This window comes from Anolis carolinensis, chromosome 1 (genome assembly GCF_035594765.1).
Source record: "Anolis carolinensis isolate JA03-04 chromosome 1, rAnoCar3.1.pri, whole genome shotgun sequence".
Taxonomy (NCBI): domain Eukaryota; kingdom Metazoa; phylum Chordata; class Lepidosauria; order Squamata; family Dactyloidae; genus Anolis; species Anolis carolinensis.
Window position 1 is genome coordinate 316,439,515 of NC_085841.1, and position 24,666 is coordinate 316,464,180.

Here is a 24,666-nt window from a genome sequence, read left to right on the forward strand (position 1 = left end):
ACCATAAGGCTGATGTGGCCCTCAGTGAAAATAGATTTGACCTCCCTGCCCCAAGACGTAAGATCTGTGATGTGTTTTGCTTTTCAAAAAGATCTTTAAACAGTAAAATATCACTGGGGAAGGCTGTAAGAAACCATCTTTTATTTTAATTTTTTAATTCACCTGGGATGACCAAATATTTCGGAATATATAGAAACACATGGAAACATCCATCACAAAATGCCCCCTCCCCAATATTGCCTTTTTTGGTGTATATTAGCCAAAATGGTGACTAGATGTGACCATCCATTACTTTTGCTTGCCATTTTGACCATTATAATGCCCCCCAAAAGGAAGCATTTGGAGGTCATATTTAATGGGTGTGGCCTCTAGTGAGTTGGAGGTGTCAATGGTCCCTCATGCAGTTGTCCATTCCTAAAAGCACCAGAAGCCAAGTAGATGAATGAGATGATATATAAAGTGAGATTTTACATTAGAATCCAAGGGAGAATAGATTGTATGAAAAACTACTCTAAGTCCAATTGTGCTCTTTCCTGAAGGATGAAACCAGATCAAAATAAAATCTGCCATGCATGCCCATATCCAAGCAAAAATAAAATATTGTAGTTCTGATGATCTAGTTCCAAAGTAAACATAACATGCCAATGCCAAGATAATACACAATCATTGCAATAGCAGCAATATGGTCAAAATGTGAAGCCATAAATCCTTAGTAGCGTATACTTTGGTATATAGAGATTATGTAATAATATGAAACAAACACAGATATATTAAATGTGAATGGATTTCTAAATATATAATTAGACACACCTGTTGTTTTAAGAAAGAATTTGTGAAAAAAATAATTCTGCCTTTTTCCTAATTTTAGTAAAAAATCGGCACCAACTTTATGGGAATCATTAGAAGAACCCAACATATGTGATACCAGTGAATTTGAATATCTTTTCTCCAAAGAAACAGCTCAGGAAAAGAAAAAGCCATTAGCAGAATCTTATGAAAAGAAAACAAAAGCCAAAAAGGTATAGCCAAAAGTTTTTGTTTGTTTTGCAAAACTCCCTTTTATTAAGCATGTTATTTTATTTGGATGAAATTAAAACAGTATAACAACACCAATGGACCCAGCAAATATCTGCAAACAATAATGTGAGTAGTGGGACCAAACCTTTTTACTCTTTTGCTTAAACCAGTCTGTGAATTGGCTCGCCGAAATAATACTATGGTTGGTATCATGTTAGTATGCTATGTTGGTTTAACTGCACTGGCACTGGTGGAGCAAAAAAGCCGTGAACATTGTCACCACGAAGGAAGGAAGACATTGCAGAAAGAGTTTATTCAGAGCCACATATTTTCCCCATGCACTGCCAGTGATGTGCATTTTCTGGAAAAAGTAGAACTGGAAAAATTTCCTTGCTTTAAATAATGTCTCCAGTTCTCTCTGTCAAATTTATGGGAGGAAAAATTGGGAAGTTCTTACCAAAAAGAAACTGAATTAAATTCTGAAGCATCTGCAAACATAAAAGATGGTTGACTGTCCAGTCTTTTGAGGGCAGTTCTAAATTCAATTTTGACACAAAGAGCACCTGGTTAGAGTAATTCCAGTATTTGGTAGGCTTCCCTAGAATGACCTAAGTACCATAAAGATCCCATCTGACATTGGAAGCTAAGCAGGCTCAGCCTTAGTATTTGGATGGAAGACGACCAACAAATGCTGGGTGCCGTAGGCTATTCTTCAAATAAAGGACTGGCAAAACAGCCTTCGAGTATCCCTTGCTTAAGTAAACTCAGTGAAATTAATGGAGTTTCCATAAGCCAGCAGACGATCAGAAGGCATATATGTATCCTGATTTTGTCTTAACTTTTGTAGCCAAAATGCAGAGTTGGGAATTAACAATTAACTATCAGGGCCCTTCTACACAGCCATATAATCTAGAATATCAAGGCAGCTAATCCACAATATCTTTGAACTGGGTTATCTGAGTCCACACTGCCATATAACCCAGCTGAATAAGTTAATGTAGGATTTTATACTGCTGTGTGGAAGGGGCCTCAGTGTCACCAAATTTGTCCACATTTGCATGGCTATTTTCATCATGTTAAATACTTTTCGTTTACTTTTGAAAAATGACTGATTGGTGAGGCAGGGGTTTTTACTGGACTACAGCTGAGAGGAATCAGGAATCATACTTCTGCACTGATATGCTTTTTAAAATGCATATACGGTAATTGTGTTATGTTTTAATGTATTTGTGTTTTAATACTGTGCCTTACTATGTTTTTATTTGAATGTTTTCTAATCTCCGGTTGGAGGAGAAACTAGGGATATAAATCAAATACCATTTCCCCCAGAGGATATATGAAGTGTGACAAATAGATGTGCACAATTTGTTCTAATTTGCTATTCTTGAACTATTATATAGACTAGAATGAAATTATTATTATTATTATTATTATTATTATTATTATTATTATCGTTCTGTTCTTACATTTCTCTGAATGTTGCAATTAATACGAAATACATCCATTGTGGAAAATTGTGGACAAAAGTGGATATATTTAGGAGCAACTATGCACACAGAAGCATCCATCTGCGACTGTGGATATTGATATAATAGCAAGGTATTGGGGAGCTATAGGCCATCATGAGCCCTAGATGCATTTTAATGGATATATAAAGTAATATGTTTGTCATCCACACTTTGCAGCGAGAAACATATGTAGATCAAGTCCATATGGCAAACAGATAGCTCCCTAAATTGAAATATGAAGATTTGTAAAGATACCTAGTTAGTAGTTTTTCTCAATTTAAATTTCATAGTTTTTATTATATTTTCCAGGTACTACGGATTGGTATGATTTCTAATATTAACCACCACAGAGCTGTTATATTTTATTCTTATTAAGAAAGGGGGTAAACATCAAACAATTTATGCCATCTGCATGATCTAAATAAGACTCTATCATTCTTGTCTCTTTAGTGCAATGATTATCATATCAAAGAGAGAAAATAACATTGAGGATAATAGCTTCTCTGTTGTCGATTATCTCTAACTGGCTTCATGTAATTACTAGCATGTGTTCTCATTTACGCGGAGTGTCAATATTTTGAAGATTCTTTGTAAAAATAAGATATGTCTGTTATCATACTTTCTGCTTATTTTGTAATTGTGGGGAAATAAATATTGCAATATTTTATACTTTATTTGGAAAAAGTCTTCACAATTTTGCTTAAGAATGCTACCATGTCCCCCAATCCAAATATATTTATACATCAGTGGCCAAGTTATTTTTCATTAGTTCCAGTGATAAATACAATTAAGAATCTATTTCATTACTTGCTAGAACTTTATGTTACTATATGTTGTAAATTCTTGGCTCTTAAATGCTATGCTTGAAAATTAGATGGACTGATTCATCAGAACTTGTCATGGAGTCCAGAAGTAACGTTCTTTCCTTGGGACAAAACATATAGGTTTTGTGAAATAATTTAAAACCAGAATTTGAAAGTAACTAGTAATTGGGGTTTTTAGATCCCGAATAACCTGGATGGCAATAGGGATTGACTTCCGGGGTCACGGAATGCGTTCCCAGGAGTAAATGGCCACAGGCCCACACCTGGAAAAATCCAGACCTTTCAATAAGGTCCGGATCTTTCGAGGTGTTTTATTCCCAATTTACTCCAGATTAATCTGTGTTAACCTGAGGCATAGTTATTCTGCCTTAGGTTAACCCATGACCCATCATGAGTTTTTGAGCCTGTCTGGAAGGGTCCTCATTCCCTTTTCTTACGTAAGATATTTCTCATTCTGGCTCAGAGTATATATACCAGGTATGTGTAAATTATTCTTGGTTTTCAAACAATAACGTTTTAGGCAATTTGTGGCAGAGTGTCACACATGCTGCCTGTGTACCCACAAGACTTAGAGAGACTTTTTTTGGGACTGGCTCTTTGAAGAGGGAAAATGTGTTTCAAAGATTCTCAGACAGATTTTTTCATAGCTTTCATCCCGCGCTAACTTCAGTCTGGAACAGAGCAGGTCAGATATTCATACTTGTGGAATCTGCCTTGCTTTTCATTAGAAACTTGGATCTACAAACCAAAGCCTGGTGAAAAGAAGTGCACTTAAAATTAAATAATTCTTACTTTTAGAATTTCTTTTGTGTACCCGAACTAAATGGAGTTCATTGTCCGTAATTTCAGCTGCATAATTGACTGTAATGTTGGTGCTATATTTAGGCAATTTGGAATCAGAAATCCTTTCTGAATTATTGCAGACAAATTGCAAACCTCTAGGCACTTCCAAGCTTTTGGAATTACAACTGCCATCAGTATTAAGCAACATAACCTGTTGTGAGCAATGCTGGGTGATGTATTCCAACAACATCTGGGATACTACAAATTGTCCAGCTCTTATCTCCTGCAAATCACACAGAGATTACCAATATAATCAGATCTATTTCCTACCAAACTCTGAGTGGGAAGGAAAGGGTGTTATTTTGATTTTCTATAAAATGTCTAAAGTATGTCTAATAGTACTAAAATGTCTAAAGCTGGCACTGGCTATAATAATTTCCATGTTTGCACCATGGAAAAAACAAACTATGGGTAGCAGCATTTACATTCTTGTCACAGGGTCTGGAGATTCTTCATTCATTTCAGTTGTATATTTTGTAATGAAAGAAGAGACAGACAGTAGGCTGCCACCTCTGTTGCTTAGACATTCTCTGCCAGCTGGCATCACATTATCATCAACTTGCAACTACGAGGATGTCAGCTGCTTACATACTACTGTCATCTTTCCACAAAATGCACATTTCTGTGAATTCAAAGCATGTTTCACTAGCTGAAGCCAAATGAAACAATCTTGTCTTGGCAAACCAGAATTTGGTGCATTATCTGTTCCACTAAACTAAATGACATACAGCCAGTCCCTGGCTTACAAATAAGATTGGTTCTGTATGTTTGTTCTTAAGTTGAATTAGTATATAAGTCAGAACAGGTACATTTAAGTGTAACTCCAGCCAAGTATGTGTGTGTGTGTGTGTGTGTGTATCAGCTTTGGTTAGCATAAGGAAGGGTTAACACCTATGTGGCATTTGTTTTACTGCCTGTGTTCCTGTTCAGAAGATTTTAAGTCACTTTCTGTCCCTGTGACAACTGGATTTAAAAAATGTGGGTTGTTGTGGAAACAAGAATTGGTGGTCAAGCTTCAGTAGAGACACCTTGTTCCCATGATAACTCTACATGAATAAATTTCCTTTCTTAGGGATAGATTTCCTCTCAGGGCACTTCCACACAGTACTTATAATTTGGGAGAGAACGGATTAAAAAGGGGGCTGGCCAGATGACGTTTGTACTAAATGCGTGCTCAATCGCAGCAATGGAGAAGAAACACATTTCAAAAAGTTCCTTTCGGTTCCAGGCTAAAATGCGGATTTTCCCATGACTCCGTGGCCCTGCAAGCCACAGAGTCATGGTCGGGATTTCCCTCTTTACCCCCTGTGGAGACTGTTTCCCGCCCCCCGTGCTGGTTTTAAAAATCCCGAAACAGCTGATCAGCTGTCCAGGCTCCCACGGAGACACAGCTGATTTCCAGCTGGTTTCAGGAGAGAAGTGGAGGGCCATTAGAGGTCTCTGAAAGTATTTATTTTAAACTTTATAATATTAAATAAACAATTGGGGACAGAGGAAAATCTGGTAGCATTTAAAAAAATCCCAATGCACTGATCCATATATGCACACATAGGAATCTCTCCATATTTGTATTTGGATATTTGCATGTGCTCATATAAGCATCAGCACATAATTGAGTGATTTTTTTTTAAAAAAAACTTCCAGCAAATGTCCCCCATCCACTGTTCATTTTATCCTGAGACACAGAAGGGCAGTGAGGATGGCAGGGGAAGAAACCCCGGGACCAGCAGGTCCGTATGGGGACCTGCTCTGAGGTCCCGAGTTTGTTTATCCCACATATTAATCCCATGTTTTTGCACTGTCTGGAAGTGCCCTCCCTTCCTGTTGTTTCATCCTTGTTCTTAACTAGGTGTTGGATGTGTCGGATGTTTGTAACTCATGTACTGCCTGTATATCAGGGATGTCTTGTACAATTCAGGTATTTAGGGGAGTATGGGCAGTGTGTGGAACATTTTCAGGAAAATTAATGTTTTCCAAAATTTGACTGGTGGGTCATGAGGGCGGCATGTGGTCCATGAGGCACACTTTGTTCAGTCTTGTCTTATAGAGGTGTAATGTGCCATAGCTCTTTTCTATAATTCTGGGAGAACCTATAGGCAGAGTTTACTCTCTCCAGCCAAAGAGAATCATGCTTAAAGTTACAGTAATGGGAGAGACTTTGGGAGAGACTTTATAAACTATTTGCAGGGCCAGCCGGAGAAAATTTAAAATATTAAGCGGGGGTGGGGAAAAGCGCCCCCCCGCCGGCGCCGCGGGAGGCATAGCCACGCCTCCCGCGGCGCCGGTGGGCCCCGCCTCCCACACGCTGGCCCCGCCTCCCGCCCAGCGTCCCCTGGCCCTGCCTCCCACGCAGTGTGGGAGGCGGGGTCAGGGCTAGTAGCACGGGAGGTGGGGCCAAGGTTGGCCCCGCCTCCCGCGCTACACACCCTCGCCCGTCTGGCCTTTTCCAGCTGGCCAGACTGCAGCGGAGGTCCTGGAGGGCAAGGCCAGCCAGGCCACAAGGTCAGCTAGACCAGGGCACACTGGGCGGAAGGCGGGGCACCGTTAGGGCGGTGCCCCGCCTCACGCCCAGCTCAGATCGGCCATGTTGCCCTAAGTTGCTGGACGCAGGCGCAGATCGGCCAGCTGATCAGCGCCTGTGTCCAGCAACTTCAGCGCTTTGCAGTTTGGCATGGTGCGGCGGCAGCGGCGGTGCTACGGGGCGCTGTCGAGGCGTCGACAGTGCCCCCTAGCGGCGTGCGCCCGAGGCGGCAGCTTAACTGGCCTTATAGGTTAAACCGGCCCTGACTATTTGTATTTATAAATCTGGGAATAGACAGAAGACTATTCCACATTGTGGGTGCCATCAATACGCTAAGCAGCATGCTCAAAAATGACTGTGAGGTGGATTTCAGGAACATGTGTCAAGACTAAAACAACCTCTCCAGCTGATCTTAATAACCACTAGATGGGAGAAGCCAATCTCCCAGATAATCAGGTTCTAATTGGTTCAGGATAAACCTAATCCATAATTAATCAGTTGAAAACATCAAGTGCCTACTTTGGGACCAAACTACAATCTATAATAAACATGATTTTGTTATGTAAGGGACACCATTTGACTATGCCATTTGTATATAATGGGACTTGAGCATTCATGGATTTTAGAATCTTGGTCTTGGAGCCACAGAACCACTGTAGTAACTCAGATTGTACCCACATTTTCTTCTGATACTGTTCTTTACGAATATGAAATTATAATGCCACATGCCATGGGAAATTCTTTCTCTATGTTGATATACAAGAGTTTCTATTGCTAAATTAATCCCGAGTATATAATGTAGGGCAAGAAAATGTGTGAAGTTTTAGCTATTGTTACACTACAAGTTCAGTCAACATACTAGACAGGATATTGTTTTAAACTGTATAGTTTTAATAACTCTTTAATATCTCTGTACTGTACTAGAGATCTGAAGTGTGTTCATAGTATAACTTGTTTAATTCTATTTTAATCTTCATTTTTTTAATCTTTTCTAACTGTTTTGCTGTTTTAAACTTGAGTTCCAATTCTGGGAGGCAAAGGAGATAAAATTAATATAATTATAATACTGATAGTGATAGGAGCTAGAGTCCAACAATGTCTGGAAGCTACAGATTCTTCACAAATGGCATAATAGTGCACCATACACACACACACACCCATTAGGATGTAAAATTTTGATACAAGAGGGACATAGTTTAAGAAAGTTTAAGACAATGAACTCTTTTCTCTGCCTGGCCATTCTGTCTTTGTTCTAGTAAATTCCTATGTGGACCTTGAATCTGACTACTCACAACTCTTCTGGTATTCAGTGAGAAAAATACCAGTCATGCAGGAATTTTGTTCAAGCGGTTTCAGGTAGCCTGAGCTACCTAGTTTGATAACCTGTAATTCTGACCATATGTACTTCTTCTCATAAAAGGTAATAAATATAAGACTTGCTTTGTTCTGAAGTGAACCTCTATTATTCTTAAATTATGGAATATTAAGGGTATTTTCAGTTTAAAATAAGATACTAGAGGGGGAAAGTTGTGCGACTTAACCTTGGTCCTAACTTTGGAGCATACCTACAATTTGTAGAGGCATCTCAGTGTAGTAGTTTCAAATGTCATATTGCCTGGTAGGAGGTATAGTCTGGAAAGATTTTGCCTCAAACTAGGCATGCCTAATGCGGTTTATGACAGCCTATGAATTTTCCTCCGAAAAGGGTCAGTCTGCAGGTCAGTGAATGCTATACAAATTGCACTCTACTTAAGCCTATAATTACCCCTATTAGATGTTAATCTGCTGCCAAGTTAATCAAATAATGTATACTTTTAGAAATGTCTACGATAAGCTTGCTGTTTCACTGAAACTTAGACCCTGAATTTCTCCTAACCTTTATTTTTTTTTTAAAAAGGAGGACCAAAAAAAATCCAAACTGCTCCACTTATTCTAATAATATCTAAGAATATCAGTTATGCTTTTATTTTAAGAATTAAAATTAGAATTGGACACATTATAGTTGTAAATAAACTGATTGAAATTCTATTAATTTCACTGAGTAAATGAAACCCATGATTACCCTTTTCCTACTGAAATTACTGGAAGGTAAAGGTGTTTTACTTTGGGTAAACAATAGGCATAGATATTACTTCCTATCTTGCAAGATCATTTGCCCCCCCTCCCCTCCAAAGTATTCTGAAAATCATGGCTGTTTAGATTTATTTGCTTGAGTACTATTCCTAATGCCACGTGTAAATATATTCAAGTCCTTGTTTTCCACATATTGGATTCATTGACATGTGGATAGGATTTTCTCTTATTACAGTGATGTGACTTTATGTAATAATTCAGGTTTATTCCAATATTATTAGAAACACAGAAAAAATAAATGAAAAGAAAGTTGATACAGTTGCAATTTAATTTGCAAATTTTGTCCTCCCCGCCCTCCCACCTTAACTTTACATTTTACATTTACATGGGCATTTAAGACTGACCCAATATTTTTATTTGCAGCTTATCAAATTGTTGGATGGAAAGAGATCACAAGCTGTTGGGATTTTGATATCCAGTTTACATTTGGAGATGAAGGACATACAACAAGGTGAATGTTGTTTGCATTTTGATCACAGCATTATATATGGATATGCTTTTACAACATAGTCTCTCTTCCTTACATTAACTACATTGAAAATGTTCTGATTCAAATTTTAAATGACACTGTGGCAGAGCCTGACAATCCACCAATGCAGTTCTTTAGCCCTCTACGCCCATGAAAGGCGACTTCCTGGTATCTATGCCCAGCTCTGCAGATATATAGTGACCATAGTAACCAGTGGAAGGTTGGAGTGGCCAAGTGGATGCATGGGTGGGGGTGCTTGGACAGCATATGGCTTCTATTTTGCAGCTGGAAGGAAAGAACGGGTATTAGCATCCTAGTAATTACTCTTTTCTCCTGACCACATAACTGCTAGATGCTGCTTCAGTGCCCTCTGCCTTTCCTTAGTCATTAAGAGTCCATCCAAACTGAAAAAAATATTATATTCTGATTTCAATTTATCTACTATGTTTGCAGCCTATGGAATCCTGGGGCTTGTAGTTTGATGGGGTTCTAAATTCTGATTGAGAATTCCTAATTGCTTTCATAAAATGCCAAACCCAGGATTCCATTATATTTAATTGATGGAATGACAGCACTATCATTATATAGTGTGAAAGGACCCCTAAATAGCACTGGGAGCCTACATTGTTCTTATGAAGCTGCCTTCCGTGCTTTGTGTCATAAATCTGTAGAGTGATGAGATGTAACCGAAATAAATAATCTTGTGTGAGAGGCATTGCACAAGGGAGCATTGCATATCTCCATGCACAAGAATCTAAAAGCACATGACATCATATTTAGAGCTTAGAAATTTTACTTACTGCAACTCTCAGAATATTTTCTTCTTCATATAAGAGGAATCCAGCAGGACTAGACCAAATAAGTTTCACTTGCTACATCTTATTTTCCCCAGCGCCTACTTCCAGAAAACTTGGAGCATAATGGCATTCAGTCTCTTGCACTGTCCCCTTTCACTACATCTCCATTGGCTCTAAACAGGAGGGTCCATTTAGCCGTCCCTACTCATACAGTAGCTTCTGCTTTCATACCTTCCTCATATCCATTTTAAAGCCTGCTAAGATCACTCGCTTAGGTAGCCTTTTACATGTATTAGAGAAAATAATGTTCATCACCACACAGTGTAGCAATGGATTTCATACCTAATTGTGCAGTGTATGGAGTCACATCTTTTGCTTGTCTGAACATCTGGGCCCAACTAATTTCCTTGTAAGATCCTGTTTTAGGGATCAGTTCTACTTCATTCTAAGAAAGCACCCTTGAACAGTTTTCCATTTCTGTACATCTTTCCACAATCTTTACCATGATAAAACAGGCAGCTTCTGGGCAAAAAAAAAAATCCAATCCATGTCAGCCCACCACCACAACTATAAGATGTCCTGCCAATGGTTATTGGTGTACTGGGGCTGAGAGCGATAATACTTCCAAAAAGTAAATATGTTAGCTCTGTTTGTGTGCTGTCTGTATGTGTAATTTAGCATCAGTCTCATATATGTTCCCTCAGATTACATTACTATAAAGGAAGATAGTTGGACTGAAAGATGAAGAACATATGTGTATCAGCGGCCTTTTACCAGGGCTGTCAACCAAACTAGCTCAGTATTGGGTTACTGTGAGTTTATTATCTCCTGACGTTTCGCCCACATCTATGGCAGGCATCCTCAAAGGTTGTGAGGTAGCCCAATATTTTTATGTATTGCTTGACAGCCACTCAAATAGTAATAGTCCCCAATCCCACATAGAGATTTCACTTGGGACTGAGCCCAGGACCTTTTGCCTACAAAAAACATGCTCTGTTGCTGAGCCATAGCAAACCTTTGTTCCCTGACACATACACAATAGATAAGCTGCTACCCGAAAGCAAACTGTGCCCAGGTTGGTGACTAAAAATAAAATAGTGTGAGGAAATTATTTTACAATGACCTTTGTGGTTATATTAATGTTTTGGAGCTTTTATACGTTATTATTTTCTTGAAGGCTGTCATATCTCCAGATATACAGGAATAAAAAGATCATGAAAGCAAACAGTAATAAAAATGTAGTGGTTCTTAAGGGTGCTGCAGGGTTTTCCCCCTGAGAGTGCTCTACCTTCAGGTATCTTTACAGACTTGACATGCTTCACAGTTTTCATATTGTCAAGTAGTGGTAGTGTATATAACTCTCTACATCTGGCACACAGATGTCTCAGTTTGCATTTGATTACTAGCCAACAAATTGAAGACTGCCACTTTGGTGGGAGGAATCATCCACAGATGTTTTAGATGATGGCAATATTTTCTGTTACAGAAAAAGGTAGTCTTTGCTGCCTAAAAGGCAGCAATATTAAGTAAGCAAAATATTCCTGGGAAGTTGACATGTAAAATTCCTGTTTGATGTGTCATATTGATAGGAAAACGTGTTAAAAATGTTTCTGTGTCTGATTAATATAGAAGTTGTATCTCATGAAATGTAATACAAAGAAATTTGTCTGAAGTTGCTTGGATTGCTGATTTCTATTAAGATTTAAACAAAACAAAAGATACAGTAGTGGCACCTAGTGTTCTTACTCTGCATTAACCAATATTTGGGGTAGTTGGAATTCTGGGCCAGAATTCAAAGTATCCCCTGACTTTGGACCCATCCGAACAGTTGGTCTGGTTGTGGAACAAGCCACAACTGTTCTCACTGCCACCATGTGTCTCCTGTGCTCTGTCAACCCAGGGACATGAGATGGCACTTCACGTCTCTTCCCATCATCCATGTCGCAACAGTATCTGGCCGCAACATGGGTCCCACCTGTCAGCCATTGTTTGCAGTGATGTCCTCCTCTCCCCCTCCCTCATTTGATGGTTGACCTATGTCATGGCCAGAGACCACTGCAACATGGAGGACTGGAGGGGATGGTAAGGGTGGCCATCCAGCAGAAAGAAGCAATGTTTGCTGCTACTGTGCAGTTGTGGCTAAGGGAGTTCCTGTCAGACCCATCCTAGGGCCGATCCAGTGTTTTCTAAAAAAAAAAAAAAAAAAAAAAGGTGTGTGTGCTTTGCTGTCCCACAAGTTGTAATATACCTCTTAGTCATGCTGTTAGTTGCTATTGTAGAAATTCTAAAAGACAACTCAGAATTTGGGAAACAATTTCATTTAAAAGTTATTTCATTTGATAATGGTCATTTGCTCATGACTTCATGTGGCATTTGAGCTTATCTAACTTTTTTGAGCCCATGTTACATATACCTAGGCTGGTTTTCTGCCTCATAAATCTTACACCATTTTTGCACAACAGTTGAATGGAAGGAGTTTGGACACTAGGTATCTAAAATAAACACTCTCGATCTGTTAAAAGTTTTTGCCAACAGAGAATTTATCTTTGATGAGCAGAACTTGCCACTGGATTTTGTGGTGTAGTCTTTTAAAAAACAAATTGGCAATGTGCTCCTTCAATACCAAATAGCACGGTTGTCCTAGTTTGTAAATAGGGAAAAATACCTTTCATAATTCTTCTAGAATGACTGCTTAGTTTATTTGTCATATACTTAGAAGCTGAGAGTGTATATATGTCCTAGCAGCTAATGCTTTTAGAAACAATATGTTATTTTTAAATTGTTAGAATTTATGCTAATTAAAAATCTATCTTATGTTAGATTTTTGGCGTCAGATCTTTTAAAACTGCAAAGTCCTACAGTTTTATTTATTTTCAAACCATTCCTCAAATCTTGTTAAGTTCTTCCTTTTTTTTCCACTGTTTTCATGAGAAAGTAGCAAGTTAAGAATAAATAATCTTTTTATTGTATATTAACCAGTTTTTAAAGTAAAATAAGAAACCATTTATTCACATACTGTTGCCGCCTTCTATAATGGAGTTGGCAAGTATTTTTTATGTATGTTACTTAGTTTCAACGCGTGATGTAGATCTGTTTTTTGTCCCTGTTGACGGTTATTATATCCTAATGGGTGCAACACTGTGCTAATTATCCTTATGTATATAAATTCTTCTTGTTGTGAGCAGACACCATAGGGTCACATAAAAATGTTTGCCTCAATTTCCCTACAAAAAAGGAGTTCAGAAACCAGACTTGTCCCAGTAACAGATTTTTAAAGGTAGAGGAACCCAATAAAATTACCAGCTTCGCACAGCATGTGTCTATTTCCTTTTGACATATTGAGAGGTGTAGCTGAGATATTCTAAGCAAATTGACAGTGTGTGGAGGACAGCTCACTAAGATTAAATGTAAAAAAAATGAGATTTCAAGAGCTGTTCCAGAATCCAGTATCCAAATGCCCTAAACCTCAAACAATAATTCCACCTTAGTGAATTCTGGCATACAGGTATATAATACAGAAGCTTTATTACAAATTCCTATCAAAGTTATGATTTTTATTTGACACCAAACAGCTGTACATCACTTTCTATTTTGAAAAAGGGCACTAAAATGACTCCTTAAGATACTTAGTGGGCAATTGCCTCAGGACTTGATCACATCCCACTGAAGGTATGATGGCACTAACTTATTCCTACTGATACTACAATCCAAAAGAGTAATTCTATGAATCATTATGTTAGTTATAGGATCACTCTATTTGAGTCTTAAAATATGAATCTTTCATTAATGCATATTCCCTGTTAGTAAATGGATTAACTGTATAATGTGAATGCTTAAAAAGTGGTCAAAAAGAGTGAAATTGCTCAAAAAGATGAGACTGAATACTTAAGGTTTCTTACTTACCTTTTTGGCAGTTTAGAGATTACATTTTAAACTCTTATTCCTTTTTATTTTAATACCATTATTATACATGTTTATATCTCTAATAGGATTACAAATTTTAGCCTCTTGCAAGTGTGAATGAAATGCCTTATCCTGGATGTGATGCATCCACAATAACACATAGGCAGGGTGGCCTAAGTACACCCAGGGAAGGTGAATACCCCCATAATAACCAGATACAGCTGTGTCTTTTATTGTTGTGCACCACCATGGGAACTCATAACTCATGGGAACCGTATCACATGGTTTTCTTTGCAAGGTTTGCATTTGTCTATTCTGAGGCTGAGAGAATGTGACCTGCTCAAGCTCACCCAGTGGGTTTCTGTAGCTGAAGAAAGATTTGGTCTCCAAGGTCATAATTTAATATCCAAACTACTATATCAGTGTTTCTCAAACTGTGTTCCTACAGGTGTTTTGGACTTCAATTCCCATAAATCCTAACACCTGGGAAACTGGCTGGGATTTCTGGGAGCTGAAGTCCAAAACAACTGGAGGAGCACAGTTTGAGAACCTCTGCACAATACCATACTTGCTTCCAGTACACAGAATCATATAATTGGGAGAGACCACATAGGCCATCTAGTCCATGCAAGAAAAGCACAACCAAAGGACCCCTGACAGATGACCATCCAGCCTCTGTTTAAAAGTTTCCAAAGAAGGAGCTTCCACCAGACTCCGAGACAGAGAATTCCTCTGCTGAACAGCTCTTACAGTCAGGAAGTTTTTCCTAATGTTCAGGTGGAATTTCCTTTCCTGTAATTTAAACCCATTACTTCAAGTCTTGGTTTCCAGGGCAGCAGAAAACAACCCTGCTTCCTCTTTCTTATGAAATCCTTTCACATATTTATTCATGGCTATCATGTCTCCTTTCAGCCTTCTCTTCTGCAGGCTAAACATACCCAGCTCTTTAAGAGGCTCCTCCTAGGGCATGGTCTCTTCTGGACATCTTTCATATTGTCAATATCTCTTTAAAACTGGACACACCAAAGCTGAATAGAGAGGCACCATGACTTCTCTTGATCTAGACACTATCCCCTTTTTGATGCAGCTCAAAATCCCATTGGGTTTTTTAGCTTCTGCATCACACTGTTGGCTCATGTTCAACTGATTGTCCACAAAGACTCCAAGATTTTTTTTCACATGGATTGTTATCAAGCCAGGCATCACTCATTCTGTATCGTTGCATTTCATTTTTTCTGCCTAAGTGCAGTATCTTACACTTATCCATGTTGAAATGCAATTGTATCCTTGTATCTTTGGAAGTCTCTAAATACACAGTGTTACTCAAAATATTTTAAATAGTTTTTTTTAAAAAAAAACAACTGTTGAGTGCTCCAGTGTAACTGGCAATTACTTACTCAGTTTCTCTTCACTGTACAGTGTTTAGATTTCTTTTTGAACCAACTAACCATTGAATACACAATAATCTGACAGAATAAAGAACAATGTTTTTAATATATGCCAGAATGCCTTCACATTACAAAGCTAACACTTAAAATCAGAACAATTCAAGGTACTGGTGTTTTTTAGGAAGGGCGCATTGTATTCATGAAAGGGAACAGAATAAAACTAATTTCTTACCCCTCATCTCCCCAGCATCCCCATGAGCTTTCCCTAAATATTCACCCAAGATTTGGGGAAGTCAGCTGAATGAGATGTGCTGTAGTAATAAGTAATAAAGAAAGATAAAAGAAAATCAGGTGAGGCATTTGCCCCAGCAGGACATACTAAATCATCAATTAAATATACAGAGAGCTTCGTAACAGAATGTACAGCCAGTGTGGGTAAAGAGGAAGATGCATGTAACATTTGATTTTTCAATATATAAAGATAGCATAATGTTGTTTGTGTGTTGGGCTAATAGTCCAAGAGAACAGGGTTCAGATCCCCCCTCAGCAGCGGAAACCTGCTAATGTTGGATACCATCCCAGCCACAGATGATGGCAACAAAACCCTCCTCTGAAAGAAAACCTGTCAAGAAAACCCCGTAATACAGTTCTCCATAACTCAGAAACAACTTGAAGGCACACCATCACAGCAAGGACATATCCAGTATTCTGTTAGGCAAACATACAGTATACATTGTATAGTTGCTAATGTCAGGGGGTTTGATTAGCTTTATTCGTCTGACACATTACAAAACACAATACTACACTATATTTATGAAAACTGATCAAAGGCAACTGGAGCAGCAGGAAGTCCACACCCACCCCTGTTTGATAGTGCGTCTGTATATAGCATTACCCTAGACCGCCGTTTATGAGTAATAAGAGTTTTCACTCAATTTCCAAATACTACAAAAGAGAATTCAGGAGGAGAGGAAGACTCCCATGAACACAATTCAATGCACTACATGTAATATGCTTACCCATTTTCTATAAAAAGTGATGCAGTAGTCCTCCATAGTTTCATATTGTAAGGAACCATCTTTGAATGCTTTTGCCTCACTACTTCTACTCAAGCATACGAAATCTGATACGTGCATCCTCCTAGCCCAAGGTCTTCTATACTCATGACAATATGAAGGCAGTTTCTTATGTAAAAAAAAAGTTTGCACAAGGAAAGGTGAACTGAAATATATGAGAAGTTTTCTTCAAATAGGAACTACGGTTTCACCTTGAAGCATTCAGGGAATTCTGCATTTGACAGTAATGCACATTATTACTAAGTGACATGATCAAATATATTTTCTTAGTTGGTAAGAAAACATAGGTAACTTAAATGTGTCATTCATAACATTTACTTCTTCTCGATTTCTTACTATTGCTTTCAAATCACAAGCAGAATCATAACTGACAGACAAAATTTTAAAGCATTCTAAATGTCACTGGACCTTTTAATAGAATTAATTAGCCTGCCACAGAGAAAATTTACTGCCCTGCTGGTTAATTTCACCAAGTAAAATCATGGGGTTAGAGGTAGAAGGAGAGAAACCTTATTACTTTTAAATAATTATTTAAAGATGTGTGTCTTGCCTATTTCAAACTTCATAGGCAGGGGAGGGATAACTCAGCAAGAGCCTTTAAAATCTTAAATTGTGACTGGTCACATCTCCTTTTATAGGTAAGGAAGTCTACACTGCTGAAATTAAAAGATATCATATACCAGCTATTAAACATTCATGGACACACAAGAATCAGTGGGGCCCTAAGAGTTAATATTCTTACTATGACTTTAACTGAAATAAATAATTAACATTTAGGATACAAAGGTGAACTGAAATTATATGCCTGGCAATAGGTCTTGATAAAATAGCATCCCCCTCCCCGAAGAAATTAAACCCCCTCAGACATTCTACTGTATTACATACAAAATCTTAAAATTTTTTGGTAGTTATTCATTTTGGAAATACCCTAAGATTTTAATTCCAAATTAACATTTTAAAATAATACAAATACATCACCTAAAATTCAAATGGAAAATGCTTTAATAGTTATTTTATACTGTGATATTATGATTATAGTGTTATCTCATCAATCTCTGGCAATTCGAAGAAGAGTAAACGAGTGATGGATAAAATACTAGCTGTATGGCATACTGAAACAGATTCTCACAGTTTCTTGGGTTCCCTTGCCCCATATATTTCTGAATATCTTTGTTGTGGGAGGTGATATATGTAGGAATTATCACTTAAATTAGAAATAGCTGGTCTACCTCCATATAATACTAAAGCTGAAGTCCTAAGCATTCTTTCAAGGGCAAAGCTTCCTTGTGACTCCATAGCACACACTTCCATATATTTATTTCCAGTTTATAAATCTAACAAACCCAGTAAGTACAGTCATAAAGACAGAGGATGGACATTCAGAAAGATGCCAGTAATTTAAAAATGTAATGTTGAAGGCACCTACTCTCTCTCATATATACTTACTGTACTGTCCTCTAAATATCTTCCTCCAAAGCGTTTACTTCAAGTTCTCTCTTTGTCTACATTGGTGATAGTTATCTGTTACAGAGTCTTGTATAGCAGTGGAACCACATTTCTGGAAATCCCTCTAAGAGAAAAATTAGGCTCCAGTTGAAGATGGTTCTTTTTCAGGTGGCCTTGTGACCTCTGACTTTTCAGTGGCATCTCCATCGTAGAATTAATGCAGTTTGACACCACTTTAACTACCATGACACAATGTTATAGAATCCTAGGAGTTGTAGTTTTACAGTCCTCAGTCTTCTCTACCAAAGAGTGCTACTTTCTCACCAAACTACAAATCCCACGATTCCATTAGCATTGAACCATTGCAGGTAAAGTGGTGTCAAGCTGCATTCAAGTGCAAATTTTGGTTGTATACATCTGCATTAATTATTCTCTGTCTTGATGTTGAAAACTGTGGCTGGCCCAATATATTGTTTGCACTCCAGTAGTTTTATGCCTGACTGTGTTTCACGTCAGATGTAGATGAAATATTCAAGTAAAAGGGAGAATGCTTCCTCTATTCTTATTGTTGTTTTTTCTATTCATGGCAACAGCAAACCAAGTTAACATTAGCATGTTATTCTGTCTTTTCTACAGCTGTACTAAATGTGGATGATTCAATAGTTGACCTAGAAATACTGGAAGCATTGTATGAGAATGTAAGTATCAAAGGATCACTGCTATTCTTAGTTCACAGATAAAAGTGTCATGTAAAAACGCATTCCATATTCAGTGTCCTTTATTCTCTTTATCTAAAGCAGTGGTTCTCAACCTGTGGGTCCCCAGATGTTTTGGACTTCAGCTCCCAAAAATCCTAACAGCTGGTAAACTGGCTGGGATTTCTGGGAGTTCTGGGCCAAAACACCTGGAGACTCACAGTTTGAGAACCACTGATCTAAAGCATGTTATTTTACAACAGACATGCTGGTTTGTTGTTGTCATCGTAATCCATCTCCCACTCTTGCCTCCCTTCTTAATTTCCTTTTGAGTTTTTTAATAGTGTTCTTGTATGGTTAGGATTGGACTAGATGGCTATTTTTAATCTTTCCTACCCTAGGATTATACTATCTTCTTCGTTGTGCCTTACATCCCAATGGTATTCCAGAGGCCACATTCATGTCTGTGTGTTCATGAAGCTCAGGGGCCTCATGTTGCCTGTTCCTTCCATGGACCTCATCAAATCTGTGGCCCCGTTGTGTTTTTCATCAAAATGTATCAGAATGCTTAATAACTATTGCTAAACAGGTCTAAGAACAACATTTGTTGTGCTTTACTGTATATCATTGGACATCGTAGTCATGGTAGGACTAACTATATTAAATTAAATAGAAACCAATCAGTCACTTTATTTATATCCTGTCCTTCCTCAGGGTAAGACATTACTTCTATATTTAAAAAAATAATTAGAAAAAGACAAATGTCAGTCAATGTTTAGGAAGAAAGAAAAAAGAGAACATTTTGGAATAATGTTTTCAGACTAATGTCTTGGCAAGAAATGTGTGAATTATGTTTGGCAAGAAGTGCATGAATTTTAACTCTTTAGCATAACCACACAAGTTTTGTCTTGGTACAATTTTACAACAAGCTGATCAGAACATAAATAATTACAGTGTGTTCAGGTATACATTTACATATTTATGGTCATGAATTAGAGGTAGTTGTAACAAAGAAGAATGTGATTTTTTTGTCACTTGATGTCGGGTATGAAGACTGCTGTATATTTTTAGTACTATGTGTAACAGCTTTTTAAAACAGAAGAGCTGTCTTAGTGAACATATTGCCTGAAAGCAAATTTTCTCTTCTGGTTCTGTTGGTGGATGAAGACCACATGTGCTGACCAACATATTTTGGTGCTTTCAGTTTTGACTACATCACTCCTGTGACATGAAACTGAATCATTACATCAAGTACTCTCCCCATTCCAGTCCTTTTCCAAGGCTGCTGAATCAAATCTTTCCACCTCCAAGAGATTAGGAATTAAAATCTAATTGCTGTTTTTCATTAAAATTGCAGAGAGCACAGAAGGATGAACTGGAGAAAATAAAGAAACATTATGCAACTTCCAAAGAAGAAGAAGTAAAACTTCTAGACAAACCAGAACAGTAAGTGGTGTGGGGAGAAATGTCTTACCATGCTTGCTTGTCATTTAAAATCAGAAGTGGTATAGTATTGTGACAAGAATAAAGTAGTTTTAAGAATTCAAGTGTGCTGGCTTGTGAAACAGTTATACTGGTGTTCGGTGGCTTGTGCCTAACACTGACTCAAAGCCTTACTTGATGGTGTCTGCCTAGATACTTGCTGAATTGTCGAAACACAAAGATTCTAAAGAATTAGCCAACTCATTCCACTGATGAACGTACCCTGTTTCCCCTAAAATAAGACATCCCCAGAAAATAAGACCTAGTAGAGGTTTTGCTGATTTGCTAAATATAAGGCCTCCCCCAAAAGTAAGACCTAGCAAAGCTTTTGTTTGGAAGCATGCCCAACGAACAGAACACCAGAGCATGCAGGATCGGTAAATGTAAGTACCATAGAGTGTTGTACATGGAAATATTGGTAGTAACAAGAAATTCTTGATAGGATTCACAGTTTGTCTGGTTATGCTGGTTTGTGATAACAACTACTGTACAGTATATAATAAATGTTCATTTTTTTTTTGTTCAACAATGGAAAAATAAGACATCCCCTGAAAATAAGACCTAGCACATCTTTGGGAGCAAAAATTAATATAAGACACTGTCTTATTTTCGGGGAAACACAGTACTACCAGTAATTCTAACCTCATGCAAATACTTTGGGTCTATCAGTATTGCATATTACCTGAATGTAAGAAATGCAAGTTTTTATAATAAATGTTTCAATCCAGTACTTTCTAGTTAATATATTGAATAGCTTTATTTGTTATTATGCTGCTGACATCAGGTGAACTTGCAGAGCATTTTCAAAGTTAAAAGACAAACTGTATTTTCCAAGACTTCTTTATCTTGTTTAAAGATAACGTAGGCACAGAGAATCCAGTGAAAAGTAGAATCCTGGCATGTTTGGGCATTGGAACTTCAGTCTTTGCTCCTCCAGCCTCTTGACTCGGATCCTAACTGAGTGATTGGATATGCTTACTGTTTGGATCATGAAAAGGAAATCTCTTAGAATGAATGGAAGTTATTCCTGGATACAAGATAGAAATGGAAAAGTTATTCAAAAATATTTTTAAAACATGAAAGAATGTGTTTCTCAGTTGTTGGTGAGAAGAATCCTGGACTTATGAAAATATTTTTCTACATGATATTTATATATAAAGTTTTTGCATAGAAAGCAGCATTTCCTTCATGGAAAATGCGGTAATTTGTTTTGGATTTTTTAAATCACCCGTGTGTTTTTGTGCAGAAAATGCTATTATTTGCATGTCTCATGTAGGTAACAGCATTTTCTGCATAGGAATCCTGTGTCCTGCATAGAAAATTGTGCTTTGTGTGTAAAAAAAAAATCAACATGTAAATTTTATTCAGAATAAATCTCAAACTGTGAGTAGTCTTTGAAAACTAGCACGGAGGAATTGCTAAAATTGCCTTTTGCTTCTTTCCAGTACCTGTTAATTGAAGAATTATATCTCTAGCATAGAAATGCAAGTAGCATGTTTGCATTTTTTATGATATTCCCCATAAAGACCTCATGCCATCAAGAGGGTCAAGAAACACATAGTATTTGTACTCATTATCCCTGAAAGTTCAGACCTTATAAACCGTTGTACATCCCAATGGACAAAGAAGCTCAGACAGCCTAGAAAGTTACTTCAAAAGTAATCATTCACAGCTATAGTTCCAATTGATCTCTTTTTAGTTCCATTATATTTGCTATTTTAGAGAATTTATATTTTCTTTTCTCATAAGTAACTAAAAAGTTATATTTTAAAATGCTGTGACTATGCTACAGGTCACTAGCCTATGCTACTATACCCCAGTCCAGCTCATCATTGGACCTCTTCATGTGGGGCATTTTGTCCCATTTTGTTGCTTTTATGCATGGCTTGGATGGGCCCTGCTGTGTGCCATCACATGACGCACTGCAGGCCCTACCCAAAGTGGAGGGGAAGCGCCATTGGAGCTACCCGCATTTTCCTCCCCTTTTTGCCGTATGATGGTAGAAAGGGTGGCGGGCAATGCGTGTTGCCTCACATTGCTGCCCTTTCTGCCATCTGATGGGGGATAGGGTGCCAATTCACTCTGTCCCATCCCCACTGTATGGTAGAGGGAGGGTGTGCAGGGCACCATAAACAGCCCCGTGCACCTCCCCTTTTGCGGCACAACAGCGTGGCCCAACAGAGCCATGTGAAGAGGTCCCTAATCTCAACAACTTAATCAGACAAGATAGAATATGAGGAAGTGTTGTATCCATCTAACACCTAGTTTGGTGTTCTTGTCTAGCTAATGAAACAACTTCTAGATACTGAACCATCTAGCATGGAAACACAAGTTTATTCTGCTTATCCAGGACATTGATTTTAAACAGAGCATCTAAACCATATAAGGCAGGGCATGTAAAAGGATTCGTAGCAAGATTACTTCTCATATAGGCATTGAGCTCAAGGCTTCACAGGGAAAGTTGAAGCAGCTATGAAATGGAATCAGCATTCCATGTCAGTTGAATGTATGCACGCAGGTGATAAAGAGATGATACTCTTTGTGTCAGCAGATGCTTTTATGATTCATAACATTAATCCTAATAACTCCTTGAATCAGCCAGTTAGGATTAACAGCCAAGGTCTTCTCATCAGTGTACCAAGCAGCTAATCTTCACGCAAGCAAAATCTTTTCAAACCATGTCATTGCAGGCAGTACTGAAATTTAAATTTGGGATAAAATGCCTTAATAATTCATTAAAGGACTTTAATTTCTAGCTTTTAATACCATATCCAAGCTGTAACTGTATCAGAACTTTGAAATGCTACTTTCTGGACTACAGCTCACAGAATCCCCCAGCAAACATAGTGGTTGTGTTGACGAGAAGATATTAGAAGTTCTAGTCCAAAAAAGCAATTTCCCAGACTTCTTAGGATTTCAGCTCCATTTAACTCTGTGAGACAGACATGTATAGGATTGTTCTGTAAGTGCACAGAATGCATTACATTGTTTCTTTCATCTTTACCAGAGCCATTCGTTATATCTGCCAGAACAATATCAATATCCTTGCTTTAATAGCTGAGACAAAAAAGTAAAATTAAATCCCACAGTTCAACATGCTCATTGCAAATTGTATTTATGATTGCCATCAGAAAATGACTGATTGGTCATAGACTAGTCACAGGGGTTCACATTCAGACATGGAAAGAACCTAGCTCTCCTGATGAAACAGAATTATAGAAACTGTTTCCAGCAGAGGTCAGTGTCCATCTCACTTCTTAAGCGTTCTCTTTCATATATATTTACCCCAGTTTGTGCTAGTTTGAAATCTTGAGCTGATATGTTTTCATCTATATAAGTTTTTTATATGGAAAGATGTAAAATATTATGTTTTTATTGAAATTTAAACCATGCCAAAAAAATCCTTTAATGAAGAGAAGGGAAGAAAAGAGGTGTCTTGTGACACCTTTGAGAAATTTTGTTTCAGCACAAACTTTTGTGTACTACAGCCCACTTCTTCAGATTCATTCTTAGTAATTGTTGTAGAAGAGTTCAGATCAAGGTATATAGAAAGATTCAGTGATATATATTTTTATTTTTATTTTTGCAGGTTTTTATACGAGTTATCTCAGATCCCCAATTTTGCAGAACGTGCCCGATGTATAATCTTTCAGTCAGTCTTCAATGAAGGGATAACTGCAGTGCACCGTAAAGTTGATATTGTTAATCGAGTTTGTAAGGTAGGTCATTGGTGGCAAACTAAGGCTTCATCTTCAGTACTCTATACACTTACATGGAAATACACAGTTGGATCTACTCTGTATACTCAAGCATTTAGTAAAAAAAAAAACCACGAAACTAGGTTGATGGTGGATCAGTGTAAGTACTGGGTCGATGTAAGTACTGTATCATAAGTCATATCAAAAAACAAACCATCCCTGTCTCTGAGTGGCAAAAGGTGAAAGCTTGGTTCATATGTAAATAGCAGTGTCAGTGGTCAGGGGCAGCTGCCCTCCCAATGTGGCAGTGGTGCTTTCCTTCTCTATGGAAGGACCCTTGACTTATCCATGAGTCATATCAAAATTCATAATTTTGGACTTCCTCGACTCATACATGGGGTCGACTTATACATGAACATATACCTTATTCATGAATAAACATCAGCAAAATTGGACTGCAAATGCAGTTAAATGGGTGTACCAGGTTAGCCTGAATTTGGCAGTGGTTAAAAATCATTGTACGTGCTAAGCATTTTCATAGTAATATAACTTGGATATCGGAATTAAATTGCTGTGTATTAAAAATCAAATGCCTTCAATGTTTTAATGTAACTGCTAAATTTATTAACTTAATTGCATAAGCAATAATTTCAAATGATTTTTTTAATTGTTGCAACATTTATCTGTTATAGTAGAAACAAGGAGTTTTTAAAGACTCCTCTATAAAAGCTTATACCATAATATAGATGCTACCAGATTCTTAAAAACTGATGAATTCAAATGTCACAAAATAAAAAGTTATCTTTTTTCAAACTCAGTTCCTTAGATATTTTAGCTGAAATCTACTTTTACTTTGTAAAAAGATA

General features: G+C 37.6%; 1 protein-coding gene across 6 annotated transcripts in view; it reads left to right on the forward strand.

Moving 5' to 3' along the window:
* fmn1 (formin 1) overlaps positions 1-24,666 on the forward strand; it is a 222,357-nt gene that overhangs the window by 150,129 nt on the left and 47,562 nt on the right. For all 6 annotated transcript variants that reach the window (XM_062968198.1, XM_062968197.1, XM_062968199.1 and 3 more), the window contains 5 exons: positions 869-1,019; positions 9,210-9,297; positions 18,562-18,623; positions 19,978-20,066; positions 23,692-23,821. In XM_062968198.1, coding sequence (XP_062824268.1) covers positions 869-1,019; positions 9,210-9,297; positions 18,562-18,623; positions 19,978-20,066; positions 23,692-23,821 — 520 coding nt within the window. The remainder of the gene's footprint in view (positions 1-868; positions 1,020-9,209; positions 9,298-18,561; positions 18,624-19,977; positions 20,067-23,691; positions 23,822-24,666) is intronic.